General features: G+C 39.4%; 1 protein-coding gene across 1 annotated transcript in view; it reads left to right on the plus strand.

Annotated features, from left to right (window-relative positions):
• LOC107479224 (uncharacterized) overlaps positions 1–22,268 on the plus strand; it is a 26,946-nt gene extending 4,678 nt beyond the window's left edge. Inside the window, exon 5 of the mRNA XM_052259039.1 lies at positions 20,063–22,268. Coding sequence (XP_052114999.1) covers positions 20,063–20,287 — 225 coding nt within the window. The 3' untranslated portion in view covers positions 20,288–22,268. The remainder of the gene's footprint in view (positions 1–20,062) is intronic.
• The last annotated feature ends 890 nt before the right edge of the window (positions 22,269–23,158 follow it).

A 23,158-nucleotide genomic window follows, 5' to 3' on the forward strand; every position in this document is an offset into this window, starting at 1 on the left:
AAGCACATCAATCGGACGTCTGTAGCTCAAGTTATAGCCCTTTGAAGGAGGCATGGTCATGCTGTGAGCGGCCAGATTTTAACTTAGCGAAAATTTGCTCCAACCTCACTTTGTTTCATCATGATTTTGCCCTGCCCTTGGCAAGGGCAGGGCAGTGTGCGTGCTGGTTGTTTTCTTCTTTAATTTGGTCATGGGCCACGCTTCTAAAAGCGTGGCCTAAGCCTCCAAAGTGTGCTCCAACTTCAAAGTGTGCTCCAAATCTCTTTTTTTCCTCTTTTTTTGTGCTTCTTTGCTTCTTTTTCTTATTTCCTACAAGGTTTATAAAATTAAAAGATCAAGGAAATCTTCCAATTAAGTATAAAAGAATGCAATATTTAAGCACTAATCATCAATTTCTTGTATGAAAAAGCATAGAAAAATAGGTATATGATGACATGTCATCAAATGACCTTTCTGATTGTGAACGCTTGAGGTAACTGAGATGGAATGGTTAGAATATGGGGTGGGATTTATGGATGGTGGATTGATATCACCTTGTCCCCAGGGGAGAAACCTTCTGTAGGAACCTTCTTGTTTCTCCATCCCTTTAAAAATTTCTTAAAAACTCTATGCATGCTACAATCACAAAAGAAATATAAATGATTGATGCTTCTATCTAGCTCATTTTATGAAATATTTTCCTTGTAATTCTTCCTTGAAACACGCTTTTGATTTTTTTTTTTAGCTTCTCTTTTTGGGTGCTTTGCCCCATGAGTTAATAACAAAGCTACGACTTCTAAATGTTTTATTTTCAAGTATTACCACTTGATACATAAGCACCACAAGCATTTAATTAGAGGACTTCATTAAGCTCATTTTTCTTTTCTTTTCTTGACTCTCTAATCATTGATGCTCAGAGCCTTGAGCTTTGAGGGAGTGCTTTTACACTTGAGCCTAGCCTTGACTTCTAAGTATTTTGTTTTCAAGCATTTGGCTTGATACATAAACACCACAAGCACTTAGCAAATAAATTGCCATTGGTACTCAGAGCCTTCAGCTTTCTCATTCTTTCCCTTTTTCTTTTCTTGCCCTTTTTTACTTTTTTTTCAAGGTTTTCATGATTTTTAAAAGATTTCACAAAATGTACTAGATGAAAAACTTCAATTAAATAAAGTCCAAGGCAATTGAGCAACAATCAATCATACTAGCTTTCCAATACTTGTATGCACATGCTAAATTCTTCTTTAATTCCTTGTTTGTTTATGATCATGATGCTTTACTGCTTTTGAACTCACAAAACTCAAGTTGGTAGTCATAATGGTACAACACCATATTGTAAATCAAATTCAAGCTATGCTTAGTCATACCACACATGCATACAGAAAATATAAAAACAATCATGCAATTTAAAATGTTGGAAATAAATGAGAGGAAAAGGAACTTTACAATCTTGCAATTCATCTTCTCTATTGTTGTCATTTTTCTCCCATTCTTCTCCTTCCCATACCAACTCAGAATGCTTATTTATCCTCAAGCAATAATTAGAACAATGGCTATGGGGCTAAGATGGATCATGAATGTCTTACACAATGAAATGTTAGTAGCACATGTGTTTTAAGCAAGCAAAATGAAAGATAACAATCAAGGCATCAGAGACAAAGACATTTTGATTGCAAACATAAGAAGGTGAGCACAATACATTGCATAAAAGATAAGTGGCATACCAAACTTAGTGTGACACTTTCACTTGAAATTAATGCAAGTATCTAGTAAGAATTAGAACCAAATTTTGTTGCATAGCAACACCAAACTTAGAATGCAACCATATGTCAATTTTATTTGAAATAAAACTGAACAAAAGAATCTGTTATTTGTTGAATACAATCACCAAGCCAAAAATCTGTCATGAATGAGGATCTCTTGATGCTGTATTAACAAAAACAGTTGATAAAAGAAAACTTAAAAATAAAGAGGTGACTAAAACAAAGAGAATGCAAACGAAATGTCAAAACAAAAGAAAAATAACAATGCAAAGGCAATATGATTATGCAGACAAGTGATGTTGCTGGATGAGTTGCATAGAAAAATAAGTGGCACACCAAACTTAGAATCTTAATGTGATACTTTCATGTAGAATTGATGCAATCATCCTAAGGAATTGAAAACAATTTGTTGCAGGGCAACACCAAACTTAGAATGTGATCATATGCCAATTTATTGAAATTTAAACAAAGCAAGGGAAAAGAAATGTACCTACTGTCTACCTGTTCTTCACTTTCTTCCTCTTCTTCCAGTTTATTAAGAGGAATGACTTCAAGGGAGGAGAAGTTTCAGCTATTGTTCCCTTTCTTGGTTTTCTCTTAGCAAGCTTCTTTTTGCAAATGGCTTGATTGAGCTTGCTTGCTTGATCAGGGGGAGGATTGTTTGCAGTTGACCTTTTCTTGAATATTGTCCTTGATATCTTGGTCACAATCCTCTTCTTGGTGCTTTTGTTAATTGCCTTCACTTCCTTGAATCCAAGTTTTAGTTGCTGTGTGATTGTTGGAGTGATTTCTTTATCAAGAGCCTCTTGCATTGGTGGTTCCATGAGCTTTTCCTTCATGTACTTCTCTACTTCAGTTGAGTGTGACTTCTCTTGAATGTCTTTCTCCTTTTCTTCTTCATAATTTTCCATTAATGCCTCTGGGAGGGAATCTTTGTGTTTTATTGTCACCTCAAGTGGCTCTTGTGAATGTAGAATCCTTGGCTCATGTCCAAATACTTTCACCACCTCTTCCTTTTTCACTGAAATTTCACTTGACACAGAGGCTTCCTCATCTTGCTTTTCCACTTCCTCTCTCACAAATTGATTTTTACTGTTTGATGGTTCTAAGTGTTTCCTTATGTTCTTCAGGTGCTCATTTGTCCTCTGACGGAGGATTTCTTTCATTTTCCAGGCTTGTTCTTGTCTTTCAAAAAATCCTCTGGACATTTGAAGGAGATCCTCTAAATCACAATTTGAAGAATTATTGAACTCATCACAGTATGGATTACTAAGATTTCTTTGATTTTGACTTTCCCAGCCACAATATGAGTAGTTGTTAGACTCGTCAAAATCTGGATCATATTGTGTCTCTGGAAGGTGTCCCATTTTAACTGATTGTTCACATTCTTCTTGATATGTCCAGACACCATGAGGATAATGATATAAGTCATTCTGTGGTTCTTGACAGTATCTCATGTGCTCAGCTTGATCAATTTGTGACTCTGGAGCAAGTATCCATTGATTGAAGTGCTCAGAATTTGTATCTTCTTGGTGATATTTCCAACCATCATTAGAGATCGGTGATGGTGGGTGATATCCCATAAAATTTTGTTTGACCATAAGATGAGTTGAACTCCATTTGTATTTTGTAAACATCAATGAAATTTGAAATTCATGTCACAGAGATAGAATTTCTTAGTGAGGCAATAATTCAAACACCTTGATATCAATTTAAAACAGAGAACAAAAACAAAAAAAATGCTTGATCTAGACTTCTCACCCACTTAATCATTGTTGATCTAATCAATCCCCGACAACGGTGCCAAGAACTTGATGGTGTTTTTGTGGAAAAATGAATTTCCAACACACATATCCAACCGGCAAGTGTACCGGGTCGCATCAAGTAGTAATAACTCACTTAGAGTGAGGTCGATCCCACAGGGATTGATGGATCAAGTAACTTTAGTGGGTGATTAGTTTAGTCAAGCTAACATTGGTGAGTGAGAATTATTGCAGTAGAATGTAAAATTGCAGTGAACTTAAATTACAGAAAGTAAAATGGCAGGAAACTTAAATAACAAGAAAGTAAAATAGCTGAAACTTAAATTGCAAGAAAAGTAAATTGCATGAAAAGTAAAGGGGGGTTGGGTGCTGGAAATTAAAGAGAGCAATAGATCAAAGCTTAGAACAATTGCAAGGAAATTAAATTGCAGGAAAAGTAAATTCAAGGTCACAGTAGCTTAAATGTAAATTGCAGAAGAACACAAGTGCATGAAATTAAATTGGGAGCAATGAGATGCAACAAAGAGACATAGATCAGTTTTCAAGTCTCAAAGTAAAACTAACAATTTCAATGAAACAGTAAAAACAGAAGAAAAGCCAAGAGCTCAATTGCTCACTTGATCAAGACAGAAACAAAATTCAACTCAATTGTGAAATTCAGAAAAGAAATTCAAGATCTCAGGGAATCAATGAGACTAGAGAACAAGTCTAGATCTCAAGCCCTTCCTTGATCAATTCAGAGAACAATTTGCAGAAGAAAGAAGAAAAATGAATTGCAGAATTAAAGAGAAGATGAAGCAGTATGTGAATTTCAATTATGCAGAAAAAGTAAACAAGAGATCTCAAGGTGAGATTGAACCAGAATTTCTTCAATTCTCTACCCAAGATTTAAAGCAGAAATGAAAACTAAGAGAGAGCTCTCAAATCCTAATACTCCCTAGTGGAGCTAGCCTTTCTAATTCAGCTTCCCCCTCTGAAATGAGAATGATGCCCTTTATATAGGCTTTTTTTTTTTTTACAAAATGAAAATAAAATGAAATTGAAATTAAAAACAAATTCACAAAAATGAAATTCCTAATCTAGCTTCTCTGTGTGTCTTTGAGTCATGTTGAGTAGGCTTTTGCTTGCTTTGGATTTGAGGGAGAATGGGTCTTGGATGGCCTTGATTCAATTTGGTGAGGATTTGAATTAAATTGAATTTTGGTTGATTTTGGCCCATATGTTGCTCCCAGGAGGTTGCCCTGCCCTTGTGGAGGGCAGGGCAGAGTTTTTTGGTGCGCCAGATTCTGCTGCCCGTGCGTGCTGATGCTGCCGAGACCCCCTTGGTGCGCCAGATTCTGCCCGCTGGCCATGCACCACAAAATGCTGCCCTGCCCTCGCGGAGGGCAGGGCAGTGTTTCCAAAAGTGAAGTTTCAAGTTCAAAACTTGGTGGATGCACACGCTACTTCTTTTCCTTGGTTTTCTTGGCACCAAAGTAAGGCCTAGTTTCTTGCTTCCTCATGGTGCCGTGTTCGATTCTTGTGGCAAGCAATTGGGGGAGCAATTTTCCTTGATTTTCCATGAAGAGCACATTGCCCTGCTCTCCAAGAGGGCAGGGCAGAAAATTGAGCGCTACTTTGCTTTGGAGTGGGGCTCCAGCTTCGAACCTTGGTGGAAGCACATTTGTTTATTTTCGCTTATTTTTTTGCCCTTAAAGATGCCTTTCGTTCCTGCCTCAATTGTACGCCAAATATTGATTACTATATGTCGTTGGAAAGCTCTGAATGTCAGCTTTCCAACGCAACCGGAAGCACATCAATTGGACGTCTGTAGCTCAAGTTATAGCCCTTTGAAGGAGGCATGGTCATGCTGTGAGCGGCCAGATTTTAACTTAGCGAAAATTTGCTCCAACCTCACTTTGTTTCATCATGATTTTGCTCTGCCCTTGGCAAGGGCAGGGCAGTGTGCGTGCTGGTTGTTTTCTTCTTTAATTTGGTCATGGGCCACGCTTTTAAAAGCGTGGCCTAAGCCTCCAAAGTGTGCTCCAACTTCAAAGTGTGCTCCAAATCTCTTTTTTTCCTCTTTTTTTGTGCTTCTTTGCTTCTTTTTCTTCTTATTTCCTACAAGATTTATAAAATTAAAAGATCAAGGAAATCTTCCAATTAAGTATAAAAGAATGCAATATTTAAGCACTAATTATCAATTTCTTGTATGAAAAAGCATAGAAAAATAGGTATATGATGACATGTCATCAGCTACAACTTGCTTATAGTTGGATGAGGTTTTCTGAAGAGATAAAGGTGATTCTTGGCACAACAGTGAAGCACAAAGTCCTTTTGGTTTCAAATGAAAAAAACTATTTTCTTTTGTTCAAGTTCATCATGAGAAAAACATGTATTTTATTTGCTTATGTTAAATTTTTATTTGACTTGGTAACGCAGCAAATATGTTCATTGGTACTTGGAACACCTTTCTATATACATGCAATATATATTATTAGCCTATTCTCCCTATATTGAATAAATTGAATTTAAATATTTAAATATTATTAGTGTGTGCTATATATCCTTCAATTGTCATTAACAAAGGTAAAAAAATATATTGCTTTAGATATAAAAAAAGAGAATCTAACAAAAACTCAATAAGGTGTTGCTTTTGGTAATAGAAAAAGACAACTGCATATAAACTTAGATAAGTGTTGCTTTAGGTTTATGAAAAAGACAACTTAAAAAAAATTTGGATAAGTGTTGCTTTAGGTATACGAAGAAGGCAATTTAAAAAAACCTGGACAAGTGTTGCTTTAAGTATATGAAAAGACAACTTAAAAAAATCTGGACAAGTGTTGCTTTATGTATTAGAAAATACAACTCGTAAAAGTGTTGCCATAAAGTCTTGTCTAAAGCGTTGTGTTTGGGTCCTCTAAGGCAACCCTTATGAGGGGTTGCTTTTTTTGTAGAAAAGGCAATGCTTTTTGAAGGTTGCCATAAAAAGGGTTCCCTTTGATACACAAAAGCGTTGCCTTAGACCAAAGGTAACGGCCGTATAGCCAACCCCCCAAAAAGCGTTGCGTTTTGTCGGAAAGTGTTGCCTTTGATCAAAGGCAACATTTTTCCTTATTATAGGCAACGTTTTTAAAGGGTTGCTTCAGCCCGAATTTGTTGTAGTTATGTCATGAAGGTCCAAGTGAAAAGCTTGAGACTGAGTGGTTAAAGTCGTGATCCAAAGAAAAAGAGTGTGCTTAAGAGCTCTGGACACCTCTAACTGGGGACTCTAGAAAAGCTGAGTCACAATCTGAAAAGGTTCACCCAGTCACGTGTCTGTGGCATTTATGTATCTGGTGGTAATACTGGAAAACAAAGTGCTTAGGGCCACGGCCAAAACTCATAAGTAGCTGTGTTCAAGAATCAACATACTTAACTAGGAGAATCACTAACACCATCCGAAATTCTAAGTTTCTAGAGAAGCCAATCATTCTGAACTTCAAAGGAAAAAGTGAGATGCCAAAACTGTTCAGAAGCAAAAAGCTACAAGTCTCGCTCATCTAATTAGAATTAATATTCATTGATAATTTGGAATTTATAGTATATTCTCTTCTTTTTATCCTAATTGATTCTCAGTTGCTTGGGGACAAGAACCAATTTAAGTTTGGTGTTGTGATGAGCGGATAATTTATACACTTTTTGGCATTGTTTTTAGGTAGTTTTTAGCAAGTTCAAGCTACTTTTAGGGATGTTTTCATTAGTTTTTATGTTAAATTCACATTTTTGGACTTTACTATGAGTTTGTATGTTTTTCTGTGATTTCAGGTAATTTCTGGCTGAAATTGAGGGACCTGAGTAAAACTCTAATAAGGAGGCTGACAAAGGACTACTGATGCTGTTGGAATCTGACCTCCCTGCACTCGAAATGGATTTTCTGGAGCTACAGAACTCTAAATGGCGCGTTCTCAACGGCGTTGGAAAGTAGACATCCAGAGCTTTCCAGCAATATATAATAGTCCATACTTTATTCGGGAATTGATGACGTAAACTGGCACTCAACGCCAGTTCCATGTTGCTGTCTGGAGTAAAACGCCAGAAACACGTCACAACCCGGAGTTGAACGTTGTAAACCCTAGTAGCTAGTCTAGTATAAATAGGATAATTTACTATTGTATTAGACATCTTTGGTCTCAGTTTTATTTTATTCTTCATCTGAGGAGACTATTGATCATGTTTTGGGGGGCTGGCCATTTGGTCATGCCTGAACCTTTCACTTATGTATTTTCAACGGTGGAGTTTTTACACACCATAGATTAAGGGTGTGGAGCTCTGTTGTACTTCAAGTTTTAATGCAATTACTACTATTTCCTATTCAATTCTCCTTATTCCTATTCTAAGATATTCGTTGCACTTCAACTTGATAAATGTGATGATCCGTGACACTCATCATCATTTTCACCTATGAACGCGTATGATTGACAACCACTTCCGTTCTACCTTAGGCCGAGCGCATATCTCTTAGATTCTTTAAACAGAATCTTCGTGGTATAAGCTAGATTGATGGCGGCATTCATGAGAATTCTGAAAGTCTAAACCTTCTCTGTGGTATTCTGAGTAGGATTCTGGGATTGAATGACTGTGACGAGTTTCAAACTCCTGAAGGCTGGGCGTTAGTGACAGACGCAAAAGAATCAAGGGATTCTATTCCAACCTGATTGAGAACCGACAGATGATTAGCCGTGCTGTGACAGAGCATTTGGACATTTTCCACTGAGAGGATGGGATGTAGCCATTGACAACGGTAATGCCCTACAAACAACTTGCCATAGGAAGGAATGAAAGAACTTGAAGGAAGAAGTAGGAAAGTAGAAAAAGAAAGGGCACATTATCTCCATACGCCTATCTGAAATTCCCACCATTAATTTACATAAGTATTTCTCTCCTATTTTAATTATCTTTATTTTCTGTTTATTATTTATTAATATTCGAAAATCCATAATCAATTATTATCCGCCTGACTGAGATTTACAAGATGACCATAGTTTGCTTCATACCAACAATCTCTGTGGGATCGACCCTTACTCACGTAAGGTTTATTACTTGGACGATCCAGTACACTTGCTGGTTAGTTGAACGGAGTTGTGATCACACATAGCAAAGAGCCATTATAATTATTCCATACAACAACAAAGAATACAACATTGATGATCACAATTTTGTCCACCATACCCCCACCCTCCGGGGACAAAGGATCAGCAAGCACTTTCAGTCCCACAAGTCGGACACACCAGCTCCGGCCGCTATACACCTGCCGGACACGTCGGCTCTGACCAACACAGAAGATCTCGACCGAGATCGACCTACAGTTTCAGGTAACCCTCGGAACAATTTACAACCCTGAATTTCTAACCAATGTTAATGCACATGTTTGCCCATTCTTCGTGAGATGACCCGAGATTTGAATACTTCGGTTAACTTGTATTGGGGTTGAACTTGTGACAACCAAATCCCTCTTTAAAATTCGATTCGAGGATTGGTCATCGGTTGGGAACTATACTACCAACGGGATCATTTTTTGCGCCGTTGCCGGGGAATGAGTGCAATATATGCCTTAGCATTGGTTATGTGAATATGTAGATAGTGTAGATAGTTTACTTGCTTTCTATATTTTGTTCTTAGTTTAGATTTCTTGTGTATATGAGCTATGACTCTCAAGTTTGATGACTCGGTCCCAACCAAATTCTAGCTTAGTCGAGCTTGATTTAGAAATTGAAAGGACTTTGTTACGCACTCGAAAAGCTAGGCGTCGGTTGGGCTATACGGCTAGTACTTCTGCCATACTTGAGGAGCATACCGAATCACTAGACGGGTCCGAGAGCGACTTGGAGTCCGCTACTTCTTATTCTTCTATTGGTACTACTGATACATCTTCGCATTCCACGGGTGAACTTCACATGGTGGAACCACATAGGATTACTTTGCATGAACAAGGGGCGCCGGACCTCATTCTTCCACCATTGCAAACGAGGTTCCCCAATCTTGACCCGAACTTTGAATTGAAGAATAGTTTGATCAACTTATTTCCTAAGTATCATGGGCTTCCGAGTCAAGATTCCATCAGACATCTAAGAGATTTTCAAGTATCTAGTGGCACGGCCCGAAGACATGGGGCCGATGAGATTGACATCATGGTCTTTTCCTTCTCTTTCTCCCCTGAAGGGCAAGCGAAAGAGTGGTATTATTCCCAACCGGATGACGTAGTGACGAATTGGAATTCCTTGAGAAGAGAGTTTTTAGACAAGTTCTTCTCGCCAGAAAAGACCGACTACATCCGGAAGGAGATCTCAGGTATAATGCAGAGAGATCAAGAGACCTTGTATGAGTATTGGAGTCGATTCAAGAGGTTATTGGAGACTTGCCCCCACCAAGGATTGAACACTCACTTGCTCATAAGTTACTTTACCGGAGGTCTTTGTGCGGAAGATAGAAGACTACTCACCACTTATGGTGGTGGTTCCCTTTCTAAAAACAAGACGGAGGTGGAGGCATGGAGCTTGATAAATGATGTTGCCAATGCTACACAACACGTAAGGGTGAGGAGCAATCCCTTTAAGGGTGTGATGAAAGCATCCCCTTCCGAAGCAAGTTTGACCAAAGTACTTGGGGATATGATTGCCATCCTCACCGAGATGCATAAGGAGCAAAAGGCATTCTATTCCATCCAAGCCATTCGACCTTCCCCCCAAGTTCCTCAAATTGAAGGCCCTCTTAGGATATAAGGCTTGTGTTCTAGCACCGCATATTACACTGATCAGTGTCATCAAATTCAAGAGGAGTACACCCTAGCCGTAGCCAATGTGAACTATAAAAATCGTCCACCCTACCAAAACCAAGGCCACAACAACTACCCTCATGGCAATAACTCCAATCAAGGGTGGAATGATAATGCGCAAGGGAACCATTAAAATCAAAGATGGAACAACTCTTCTTCTCACCACAACAATAACTACCAATCTTCATCCCAATGATGTGTAGAAAACGATCCAACACAAAATCCACTGGCAAGTATATCGGGTCGCATCAAGTAGTAATTACTCACATGAGTGAGGTCAATCCCACAGGGATTGAAGGATTGAGTAATTTTAGTTAAGTGGTTGATTTAGTCAAGCAAACAAGTGTTAATTTGAGTGATTTGGATCCACAGAAGCTAAATTGCATGAAATTTAAAGGGAGAAGGATAATTGACTGTAAATTAAAGGACAAAGGAAGTAAAGAAGATGAATCTTAAAGTGCAAGTAATATAAATGACAGAATCTTAGATTGCAGGAAATGTAAATAGCTGAAGCTTAGAGTGCAAGAAATGTAAATTGTTTGAATCATAAAGGGCTTGGGGAGCTGGGATTTCAGAAATTAAACAAGAGAAAGTAAATGACAATCAGCAGAGAAGTGAAGGGTGAATTAAAATGCAGCAGATCTAAACAGAAAAGAAGAATTGCTTGAAGAAGCAAAACAGAAAGTAAATTTAGTTCAATTGCAATAACTAATAGAGAAGTTGAAGATCTCATGGTTTGAATGAGACTAGAGAACAAGTCTAGATCTCAATTCCTTCCTTGATCCAACAGAGAACAATTGCAGAAGAAAATAGAGATGAAAGCATTAAAGAGAACTTAGATTCAAATCACAATTCCATGAAATTATGCAGAAATTAAACAAAGAGAGATCTCAGATCAAGAATGTAACAGAATTCCTTCAATCTCAATTCAAAACTCAAATTCAAAAAGGAAGACTAAAAGAGAGAGCTCTCTACTGCTACTGCTCCCTAGTGGAGCCAGCCTCCCTTAAAAAAATGAAAATGAAATTAAAACAAATTACAATTAAAATAAATTCCTAAGCTAACTGATTCTTGTGCCTTTGAGTGATGTTAATTGGGCTTTACTTACTTTAGATTTGAGGAAGAGTGAATCCGGATGGCCTTGGTTCAATTGATTTGGTGTGTGGGAACCTTCTAAGAGAGTGCTCGGTTAACTAAGAGAGCACATCACTCCCCCTTGTTTCCTTGGCTTTCCAATCTGCGTGACAAGCTCCTCAGACCAAGAATGATGTAGCGCTCAGTTAGTGAAAAGAGCGCAGCGCTCCTTTCATTCATGTTGCAACGTTACATGCATTTCATGAACTTAATTACTAATGCCAATGTAACGTTCATTTATTTCATTGGCCTTACTAATCAAATATTTCATGCATGCATTCATTGGTTCCTTTAGTAATGCCGTGGTATTCCTTCATTTGGCATTAATGATTTAATGCTTCATGCATGCATTAATTGGCAACGTGAAGCTCATGCATTTCATCCATTAAATGCATGCTTTAGTTATTAATTCATGCATGCATAAGGCTTTTAATAATTAAATGCATGCATGCTTTATTTATTAGTTCATGCATGCATAAAAATGCATATGCATCATTACTAATGCCAAGACTTCATGGTCATGGGTGCCTAAAGTTCCAAAGCGTGCTCAATCTTCAAAGCGTGTCCAAAATTTCTCTTTTCTTCTTTTTAGTTTATTTTGTGCTCTTTTTGCTTCTTTTTCTACTTATTTTTTACAAAATTTATAAAATCAAAAGATCAAGGAAATATACTATTTAAGCACAAAATCATTCAATAATTAAGCACAAATCATCTATTTTTTGTATGAAAAAGCATAGAAAAATATAACATGATGACATGTCATCACAACACCGAACTTAAACCTTGCTTGTCCCCAAGCAAAAAAAGAATCATGCAATAAAGATTGACAATCCAAGGTAAGAAGAGTAGCAAGTTAATGTTCATGGTAGGCTAATTTCTTATGCATGCTACAATCACAAAAGAAATATAGATGAGTGATGCTTCTATCTAGCTCAATTTATGAAATCTTTTTCTTATAATTCTTCCTTGAAACAAGCTTTTGATTTTCTTATTGGCTTCTCCTTTGGGTGCTTTGCCCCATGAGTTGATAACAAAGCTACAACTCTAAATGCTTTGTTTTCAAGTATTACTACTTGATACATAAGCACCACAAGCATTTGAATTAGAGGACTTCATTAAGCTCATTTGTTTCTTTTCTTAACTCTCTAATCATTGATGCTTAGAGCCTTGAGCTTTGAGGAAGAGTGAATCCGGATGGCCTTAGTTCAATTGGTTTAGTGTGTGGGAACCTTCCAGGGGAGTGCTCGGTTAACTAAGAGAGCACAACACTCCCCCTTGTTTCCTTTGCCTTCCAATCTACGTGACAAGCTCCTTGGACCAAGCATCAGGGTAGCGCTCGGTTGTCACAAAGAGCGAAGCGCTCCATGGGCCTTGGCCTTGCCAAGTTTGGTGCGTCCCAAGCCTTCCGTGTCACACTCCGTAGGGCTCATTTCCTTGGCCAAAACAAGGAGGGTAGCGCTCAATGAATGGGGAGAGCGCATCATCCTTTGTTGTGGAATGAGGCTTCAGGTTCGAGCCTTGGTGGAAGCACTTCAGCACCCATTTTCTTTGTGAAGCAAACAAGGATAGTGCTTCTCTTGAGTGTAAGTCCCTTGGTTTGAATTCTTGCTGAGCCATTTTAGCCTATTTTCCTTGTAAGATGTGTGGCGCTCCTTCCTTGCCCTTCATGAAGCTCCCAAGTTCGATTCCTTGTGAGGTCATCTTGGCTGATTTTCCTTCCAAGTAGCGCTCCTCTTGGTTCCATAGGTTCTAGGTTCGAACCTTGTGGCCTCCACTCCTTGATTTTTCACTTTATTTTTCTTTGGGAAGGAGCCCGAAAAGATTAACTGAGTTAACCGAGCGCTATTAATTTTGCCTTGCTTCCTTGGCTTTGTAGAGCGCTGCTTTTCCTTACCCCAGCATGATGTAGCGCTTGGTTAGTGAAAAGAGCGCAGCGCTCCTTTCATTCATGTTGCAACGTGACATGCATTTCATGAACTTAATTACTAATGCCAATGTAACGTTCATTTATTTCATTGGCTTTACGAATCAAATATTTCATGCATGCATTCATTGGTTCCTTTAGTAATGCCGTAGCACTCCGTCATTTGGCATTAATGATTCAATGCTTCATGCATGCATTAATTGGCAACGTGAAGCTCATGCATTTCATCCATTAAATGCATGCTTTACTTATTAATTATTCATGCATGCATAAGGCTTTTAATAATTAAATGCATGCATGCTTTTATTTATTAGTTTATGCATGCATAAAAATGCATATGCATCATTACTAATGCCAAGGCTTCATGGTCCTGGGCCACGCTTTTAAAAGCGTGGTCTTAAGTTCCAAAGCGTACCCAAAATTTCTCTTTTCTTCTTTTTAGCTTATTTTGTGTTCTTTTTGTTTTTTTTCCCATTTATTTCTTACAAAATTTATAAAATCAAAAGATCAAGGAAATATACCATTTAAGCACAAAATCATTCAATAATTAAGCACAAATCATCTATTTCTTGTATGAAAAAGCATAGAAAAACATGACATGATGACATGTCATCACCCAACACCATAACAACAACAACCATCAAGTCAACCAAAATCACCAAAACAACTACCCTAAATATCAAGCGCCACATCAAAGTCATCAAACCAACCAAGCCTCTTCTTCTTCCACTAACCAAGTTGATGAGTTTAGAGCTATCGTGGAGAAGAATGAAGAGCATAACAAGGCTCAATTTAGTGCCATGCATGCTCAACACGATAGCATGAGTGCTCAATTGGCCAACCTCACCGAGATGATCTCAAGATTGGCTTTACCCTCCTCCAACAACACCAACCAACCTTCAAGCTCTTCTAACCTTCCATCCCAATCCCTTCCAAACCCAAAAGGTGCACTCAATGCCATTACACTACAGTCGGGGACTACATTGGAGGAGATACCTCCTAGGGCCTTGGAAGACATTCATGAGAAAAAAGTGGTTGTTGAAGCTCCACATGAAGAGGAGGAGATGAGCACAAGGCAAGAGGAGGAAAAAGTGAGCCTCAAGGAGCCCAAGAGGAAAGCTACAATGGATGAATCCATTCCTATTCCATTTCCTTCCATGATAAAGAAAGCCAAAAAAGCTCCAGAGTTTGATTTGAACATGCTTCAAGTATTCAAGAAAGTTGAGGTAACCATCCCACTTCTTGATGTCACTCAACAAATTCTGAAGTATGCAAAATTTTTAAAAGACTTGTGCACACACAAGGATAGGATAGGTGAGTCGGAGACATTGTCATTGGGTAGTTCTATTTCTGCATTGATGAAGCCTATTCCTGAAAAGTTTGGTGATCCTAAACCTTGTTTGGTTTATTGTCGTATTGATGGAGTTTTTTTCATAACTGTATGTGTGATTTAGGAGCTTGCGTGAGCATCATGCCATTCTTAGTGTTTGCAAGGTTGAATTTGGATCCTTTGAAAAGGTCGGCCACAAGGTTTGCCTTAGCCGACAAGAGTGTGATTACTATGATGGGAATAGCCGAAGATGTACTTGTGGCAATCAAGGATTTGGTATTTCCGGTCGACTTCTATATCCTTGAAATGCCACCAACATAGGGTAGAAGTTCCTCCTCCGTTCTACTTGGTAGACCCTTCTTGAAGACCTCTAAATTTAAGTTAGATGCCTTTACTGGCATATATTCTTTTGAGGTTGGAGAAAAGACAATCAAGATAAATTTGGAGGAAGCCATGAAACACCCACCCGAAGAGCATTCCGTTCTTCGATGTGATGTGATTGATGAGGTAGTAGCAAAAGTGCAAAGCAAAGATCACAACGAGCTATGCTACCCTATTGTTGAGGAGAAGGATGATCAAGAGGTCAACAAAGGGAAATTGTTGAGAATGAATCACATGAGCTTGGTGAAAAAGAACCCCAATCGGAGGTAAAAAGTGAATTGAAGCCTCTTCCATCTCATTTGAAGTATGTATTCCTTGGGGACTATCAAGAGTTTTCGGTCATTATTTCTAGTGAGCTCTCTAGCCATGAAGAGGAGAAGCTCCTAGAGGTCCTAAGGAAGCACAAGAAAGCAATCGGTTGGAGCTTGGGTGACATTGTGGGAATTGATCCACATATGTGCATGCATCGTATCTTTTTCCAAGAAGGAGCTCGGCCGGTTAGACAACTCCAAAGAAGACTCAACCCAAATATCCTTGATGTAGTGAAAAAGGAAGTCACAAGGCTACTTGAAGTGGATATCATATACCCAATTTATGACAGTAAGTGGGTGAGTCCAGTCCAAGTTATCCCAAAGAAATCGGACATCACCGCCGTCAAGAAGGAAGATGGTGAAGTGGTCACCACAAGAGTACAAAATGCTTGGCGAGTGTGCATCGATTATAGGAGGTTGAATGCCGCAACGAGGAAAGACCACTACCCTCTGCCATTTATTGACCAAATGTTGGACCGACTTACGGGTAAATCCCATTATTAATTTCTTGATGGTTTTACTGGATACTTCCAGATTCATATTGCTCCTGAGGATCAAGAAAAGACCACATTTACTTGTCCCTTTGGCACCTTTGCTTACAAAAGGATGCCATTTGGGCTATGTACTGCACCCGCCACTTTTCAGCGGTGCATGACAAGTGTCTTTTCTGATCTTATGAAGAGTTGTCTGGAAGTCTTTATGGATGACTTCAGCGTGCATGGAACTTCATTTGATAGTTGTTTAGAGAACTTGGCCAAGGTCCTAGCTAGGTGTTTTGACACTAACTTTGTTCTAAATTTTGAAAAGTGCCATTTCATGGTAAGACAAGGCATAGTGTTAGGACACGTAGTTTTTGACAAGGGTATTTCTGTGGACCCTGCCAAGGTTAATGTCATTACTAGTTTATCTCTCCCCTCATCTGTGAGGGAGATCCATTCCTTTTTGGGGCATGCAGGATTCTTTAAGCACTTTATCAAGAATTTCAGCAAGATTGCATTGCCATTATCGTGCCTACTCCAAAAGGATGTAGACCTTGAGTTTGATAGTGCTTGTGTGGAAGAATTTAAGGAGTTGAAGAGAGCTCTTACCACAACACCAATTGTCAGGGGCCCTGACTGGACGCAACCGTTCGAGATCATGTGCGATGCGTCAAATCATGCCGTAGGTGCCGCGCTCGCACAGCGCGGTGGTAAGCTCCCTTACATCATTGCTTACTCCTCAAAGGCATTGGATGCGGCACAATCCAACTATACCACTACGGAGAAAGAGGTTTTAGCCATTGTTCATGCATTGGATAAGTTTTGATCTTACTTGCTAGGCTCCAAGATAGTGGTATACATGGATCATGCAGCTTTAAAGTATTTGTTGACAAAGAATGAGTCAAAACCTAGGCTCATACATTGGATCTTGCTCTTGCAAGAATTTGACATTGAGATTAGGTATCAAAGTGGGTCACAAAATCTAGTTGCGGACTATTTAAGCCGCCTTGAAAATCTTAAATATGACCCATTTTCGATTGATGAGTCATTCCCTCTGGATAGTTTGCATGCTGTTTCGGATTGTTTTCCTTGGTTTGCCCCTATGGCGAACTACTTGGTTGCTAAGATTTATCCTCCCATCTTTTCAAAACACCAAAGAGATAAGTTGAGCAATTTCAAATACTATATTTGGGATGACCCTCACTTGTGGAAGAGGGGAGTAGACCAAGTAATTCGTAAATGTGTTCCAGAATCTGAAATCCAACCCATTCTTAAGTCTTGTCACTCGTCCGAGTTTGGTGGCCACTTTGGCTCAAAACGGACGGCTAAAAAGGTTTTGGATTATGGATTCTGGTGGCCAACACTATTTAAGGATGCTAACCAATTTTGTGTGTCATGTCACCAATGTCAGAAGTCGGGAAATGCATCCCAAAGGGATGAAATGCCTCAACAACCGATGTTATTTTGTGAAATTTTTGATGTATGGGGCATAGACTTTATGGGGCCATTTCCTAACTCAAGTGGGTATTTGTATATTTTGTTGGCGGTTGACTACATATCAAAGTGGGTAGAAGCGATACCTACTCACCTTGATGATGCTAATGCTGTGATTTCTTTCATTAGAAATAATATTGTGTGCCGCTATGGGTCGCCACGAGCAATCGTGAGCGACCAAGGTTCCCACTTTCGTAACAGGAAGGTAGAAGCACTACTCAAGCACTATGGGATATCACACAAGGTTTCAACTGCATATCACCCCCAGATAAATGGGCAAGTGGAAGTGTCCAACTGAGAGATTAAGCGAATTTTGGAAAAAGTGGTAAATCTATAAAGGAAAGACTAGAGCTCTCAGTTGGGAGATGCAATATGGGCATATAGGACAGCCTATAAGACCCCATTAGGGATAAGTCCCTTTCGGGTTGTTTATGGTAAGGCATGCCACCTTCTGGTGGAAGTTGAGCACAAAGCCTATTAGGTGGTGAAGCAGTGCAATATGGACATCACCAAGGCAGGTGTAGCCCGAAAATTGCAACTGGAGGAGCTTGAATGTCTTAGAATGGAGGCATATGAGAATGCCCGGATTTACACGGAAAAGAATAAGGCTTTCCATGATTACCATATTCGGAAGAAGGATTTTCAAGAAGGTGACGAAGTTCTCCTCTACAACTCAAGGCTCAGATTTATGCCTGGAAAGCTCCGTTCAAGATGCGAAGGTCCCTTCAAAGTGAAGGAGCTAAAGCCCTATGGTGTGGTGGAATTGTTTGATCCTCAAAGTGACGCAACCTTCAAGGTGAATAGCCATAGAGTGAAGAAATACCATGGCTACAAGTCACCCAAGGAAGTGGAAGTACTCCTACTTGAGGATGCACCAAAAAGAGAGGAAGCTTAAGCTAAGGACCGCCCAACTTAAGGACGTAAAACAAATGTGATAGGTGGGAGACACCCCACTACGGTATGATCGTTCTTGTATATACTTTCTTACTTCTAGCCTTAGATTCTTTGTGAATTTTATGATTCTTGATGTTGTTGAGCTTATTTTAATATGTTTTGATATGATAGGTTTTGTTGAATTTATTAGATTGTTGTGGTATTCACTAGGATTTTATCAATCTTGGAAAATTTTGTTGTATTGGTTGTGTTGAGAAAATACCTCTTCTTGAGTATTGAATGATTTTGTGAGTGTTTTCTCAACTTATCTAGCTGATTGAATGCAAAGAATGTGTTAAATTGCATTTTCTTATGTTGTAAAAAAAAAGGGGGGGGCAATGACGTGCAAGCGCATTGTGCGTGCACGCGTCGGCTTGGTTTCACAACTCTTGGTACAAAAACCAGAGATTTGTGCCCACATTATGCATTTTCTATGCCAAGCAACCCACGCGTAAGCGTGCTTGACGCCTGCGCGCCCCTTCCTATTTCACTAACCCACGCGCAAGCGCACTGTGCGCGCGCATCAGTTGTGCATTCTGCACTCTCTGGTAAAAAAACCCGAGAGTTATGCCAAGTTTGTGCCTATCCTGTGCCTACGACCCAAGCGCAAGCATGCTTGGCACACCCGCGTCGGTTGCCATATTGAACATGCACGCGTACGCGTGCTCGGCGCGTACGCGTCGCATGTGCTGCACGCCACTAGTGGTACAGAAACCCGAGAGTTAGGCCAACCTTGTGCCAACTCTGTGCCTTAGGCACAAGTCTCCTCACGAGTACGCGCCTATGACTCTTACGCGTCCCTCACTCCTCTACAGATTGACGTGCAAGCGTGCTGTGCACACGGGCGTCGATCGCTCGATGCAGTTTTACACCCTGCACGCCCTTCCTTCTTTCTTTACATCATTTCTTTCTTCCATCTTCTTTCTTCCATTACCTTTCTTCTTCTTCTCCCATCTTCTACTCTTGTCTCCGGCCACTTACCGACGACCACCACCACCTCTGATAACACTTCATCTTCTTCTTCTCTCTCTCTTTTGCTACCAACACTCCACCTTGCTCTCTTCCCCTCCCAAGGTTCTACTTCTTCCACCTCTCATCTCTTGCTTTCTTTTGATTTCTTGTTCATTTAGTTGCGTGTTCTTTTTGTTGCTCTCTTACTTTCTTTTTGGTTGCATGATTCTATTGCTTAATTGTTGCTTGTTTACTTTTCCTCCTTTCTTATTTTTCCATGGATGTTAAACTTGAGTTTTACTTTACTTTGATTGATCCTTTTGTTATCTTTTGATGTCTTTGTAATCATGCGGTGTTGTGTTGTTGTCGGGGATTTCATTTTAGGGCTCTAGGTGATTGAGTGTTTCATATTTGCTGATTGCTTGATAATTACACACCAAGTGTTAGAGGAAATGCACGTATGCCATTTTGGTTCATTTTGATCTTATACTCTTAATTTGGTGCTTCCTCCTCATTCACTTGCTCTCTTTTAAGTGCATTAGGCCTACTTTACTTTATGCTTGCCAACTTGATGCTCATATACCATGACTTGCTTTTTATTGTGGATGATTGAGTTCATTCCTCTCATGCTTTATTGAATGCATTGATCACTCTTGCATCCCATGCTAAGTGTTTTGACCCATGCTTCTATAGTATTTTTGATCACATGTGTAGCTGTCATGTCCTCAAGACACACAATTTCTTTTGGGCACTACTTCCCATTTGCATGTTGCTTTCCATGAGTTGATTCTTTGGGTTTAATGTTTCCCTTTTCCTTCCTTTTTCAGGATGGCCACCAAGAAAGGCTAGGAGAAGGCGCCCAAGAAATCGGCCACAAAGTGGGATCCTTAAAGTCAACCTCCAAGGCACATCCTACACTAGGAGCCAAACCCCTTTCTAAGAAGGCGAAAACATCCGTTCCTATCGATGATAAAGAGAAGAGCAATCCGGCAAGGGAATCCTCAAGGTTCCCCAACTGCTTCTGTGAACTCTTGTTCCCCGCTATGGATTGATGAATGGTACCTCACTGTGGAGGCTAGAGCTTGGGCCCAGATTCTATCTCACTATGTGCTACCTAGCACCCACAAGCTGTCATTCATGATGGATCTCACTCTCCTTATTTGGTGTATTCTCACGGAGAAGCCGGTGAACATCCCGCTTCTCATCCAACAAGCGATGGGTCAAGTTCAGGGCCGGGGTAACCTACCATTTCCAGCATTGGTATCTGATTTAGTTGCTATTGAAGGTGTTCCTTGGATGTCTATGGACATGAAGGCTACAATTCTGGCTAAGGGCGATGTCGTCCCAAGCGGGAAATACTTATAGCTTCCCAAAGGCACCCTACCCTAGGCCTTGACATAGCCCCCCAACCTACTGTTCCTTCCACCTCATCCGCACCACCACAAAGACCCATCCACCAACGAATTGAGGATTTACACAAGAAGATAGATAGATATGAACGGCGGAATCAACACCGATTTGCTTACATAAAGGAGCTTTTGAGTTTTGTTACCCCATCCATAGAGGAGCCCGATATATGCACATCCACCTCAACTCCATTTGGCAGTAGCAATCATAAGAAGGATAGTGGAGATTCTGGTCCCGATCACCCTATGCACATTGCTAGTAGCACGGAGGACCGTGCTAAATTTTAAGTGTGTGGAGGTCGTTCGACCGATTTCCATGGGGTAATAATCTCTTCCTTTCAACACCCACGAACTTAAATTTTCAACACTCCTTTGTATGGCAAGCTGTATATTAGGGATCACCGTTGTCAATGGCTACCTCCCGTCGTCTCAGTGAAAATGAACCTCTACCGTTTCTGTACGGTTAATCAACTATTGGATTTCTCATCTCGGATGCAAAATACTAGGCACAGCTATCGCATGGCTAATCAGCTGTTGGTTCTCGATCGTGTCGGAATAAGATTCAATGATCCTTTTGCGCACTGTCACTGTCCCAGTGAGGGTTCAATGCTTGATTCTATATTCCCTGCTTTCATGAGCTATCTTCTTACAAATTTACTTGTTTTCATTGTATGATTTGAATTAGTGGAATTTGAATTATTTTTGTCTTGGAGAAATTATTTACTTTTAACCAAGTAGGTAGAAACATCTTTGCATGTAGTTGCATTCATATAGATAGGTTGCATTTCATACATTTTATCATTCCTCTTCACTCTTTTAGTTCTCTTGAGCTTAGCATGAGGACATGCTAATGTTTAAGTGTGGGGAGGTTGATGAACCACTATTTTATGGTTTATATTGTGCTAAATTGAGTGGATTTTAACAATCTTTCGTACACTTATTCATACTAATTGCATGAGTTTATGTTTTCCTTTCTGATTTTGTGCTATGATTAAAAACATGCTTCTTTGGCTTTTATTTTATTTTATTTGAATCCTCTCTTATTATCATTCGATGCCTTGATATGTGTGTTAAGCAATTTTAGGTATTACAGGGCAAGAATGGCTCAGAGGATGGAAAGGAAGCATGCAAAAGTGGAAGAAATACAAGAAGTTGAAGAAATTGCAAAGCTGTCAGCCTGACCCTCTCACACTAAAACGACTATAACTTGAGCTACAAAGGTCCAAATGAGATGTTCTAGTTGCATTGGAAAGCTAACATCCGTGGCTTCGCAACGATATATAATTTGCTATAGCTGCCTCAAAGTTAGGTGACGCGAACGCGTGGATGACGCGCCCGCGTCGCATCTGCAAAATCTCAATCCACGCAAACGCGTGGATGACGCCTCCGCGTCACTCTGCCGTGACCTGTACGAACCAGATTTCATAATCAGCGATTTCTGGGCTGTTTCTGACCCAATTCTCGACTCAGAAAACACAGATTAGAGGCTGGGAGTGGAGCAAAATCAATCATTCATTTATTACTCACAATTTTAGGTTTTAGATGTAGTTTTTAGAGAGAGGGGTTCTCTCCTCTCTCTTAGGATTTAGGATTAGGATTTCTATTACGATTAGGATTGTTTCTTTATACCAAATTTAATAATTTATGTTTCTCTTCTATTTTTGTTTACTCTGAAGCTTTTATTTGTGTTTGATTTATGTTGCCCAATTGGCTTATGAATATTGTCCATGTTAGAATTGACATCTTCATTTGAGGTATTCCAGATATTTATGATTTCAATTTAGCTTTTTATATTCTTGGCTTTAATTGATTAATTGGTAACTCTTGAGTTGTCAAACTCATTGTCGACTGAAAATTGGAATTCTTCAAGAATTAACTCGAGTTCCAATAACTCTAGCCTTTTCCAAGGAAAGACTAGGACCTGAGAAACCAAACTTATTCCATCCACTTGACTTACCTTCATAGTTAGAGGTTAACTTAGTGGGAGAAAAATCCAATTCTCATCACAATTAATAAGGATAACTGGGATAGGACTTCCAGTTTTCATACATTGCCAAGAATTTTATTAGTTATTAATTTATTAATTCTTGCAATCTATTTCTCTTGCTTAAAACCTTTTTCAAACCCAAAAACTATTTTTCCATAACCAATAATAAATCATACTTCCCTACAATTCCTTGAGAAGACGACCCGAGATTTGAATACTTCGGTTTATAAATTTATTGAGTTTTGTTACTTGTGACAACCAAAACGTTTGTACGAAGGGATTTTCTGTTGGCTTAGAATCTATACTCAAAATGCGACTATATTTTTACAAAATTCTTTACTAGCGAAAATCCCAACGTCACAATCATAAGGAGAATAGTGGAGATTCTGGTCCCGATCACCCTTTGCGCATTGCTAGTAGCACGGAGGACCGTGCTAAATTTTAAGTGTGTGGAGGTCGTTTGACCGATCTCTGTGGGGTAATAATCTCTTCCTTTCCACACCCACGAACTGAAATTTTCTTTTGTTTGA

This window comes from Arachis duranensis, chromosome 3 (assembly GCF_000817695.3).
Source record: "Arachis duranensis cultivar V14167 chromosome 3, aradu.V14167.gnm2.J7QH, whole genome shotgun sequence".
Taxonomy (NCBI): Eukaryota; Viridiplantae; Streptophyta; class Magnoliopsida; order Fabales; family Fabaceae; genus Arachis; species Arachis duranensis.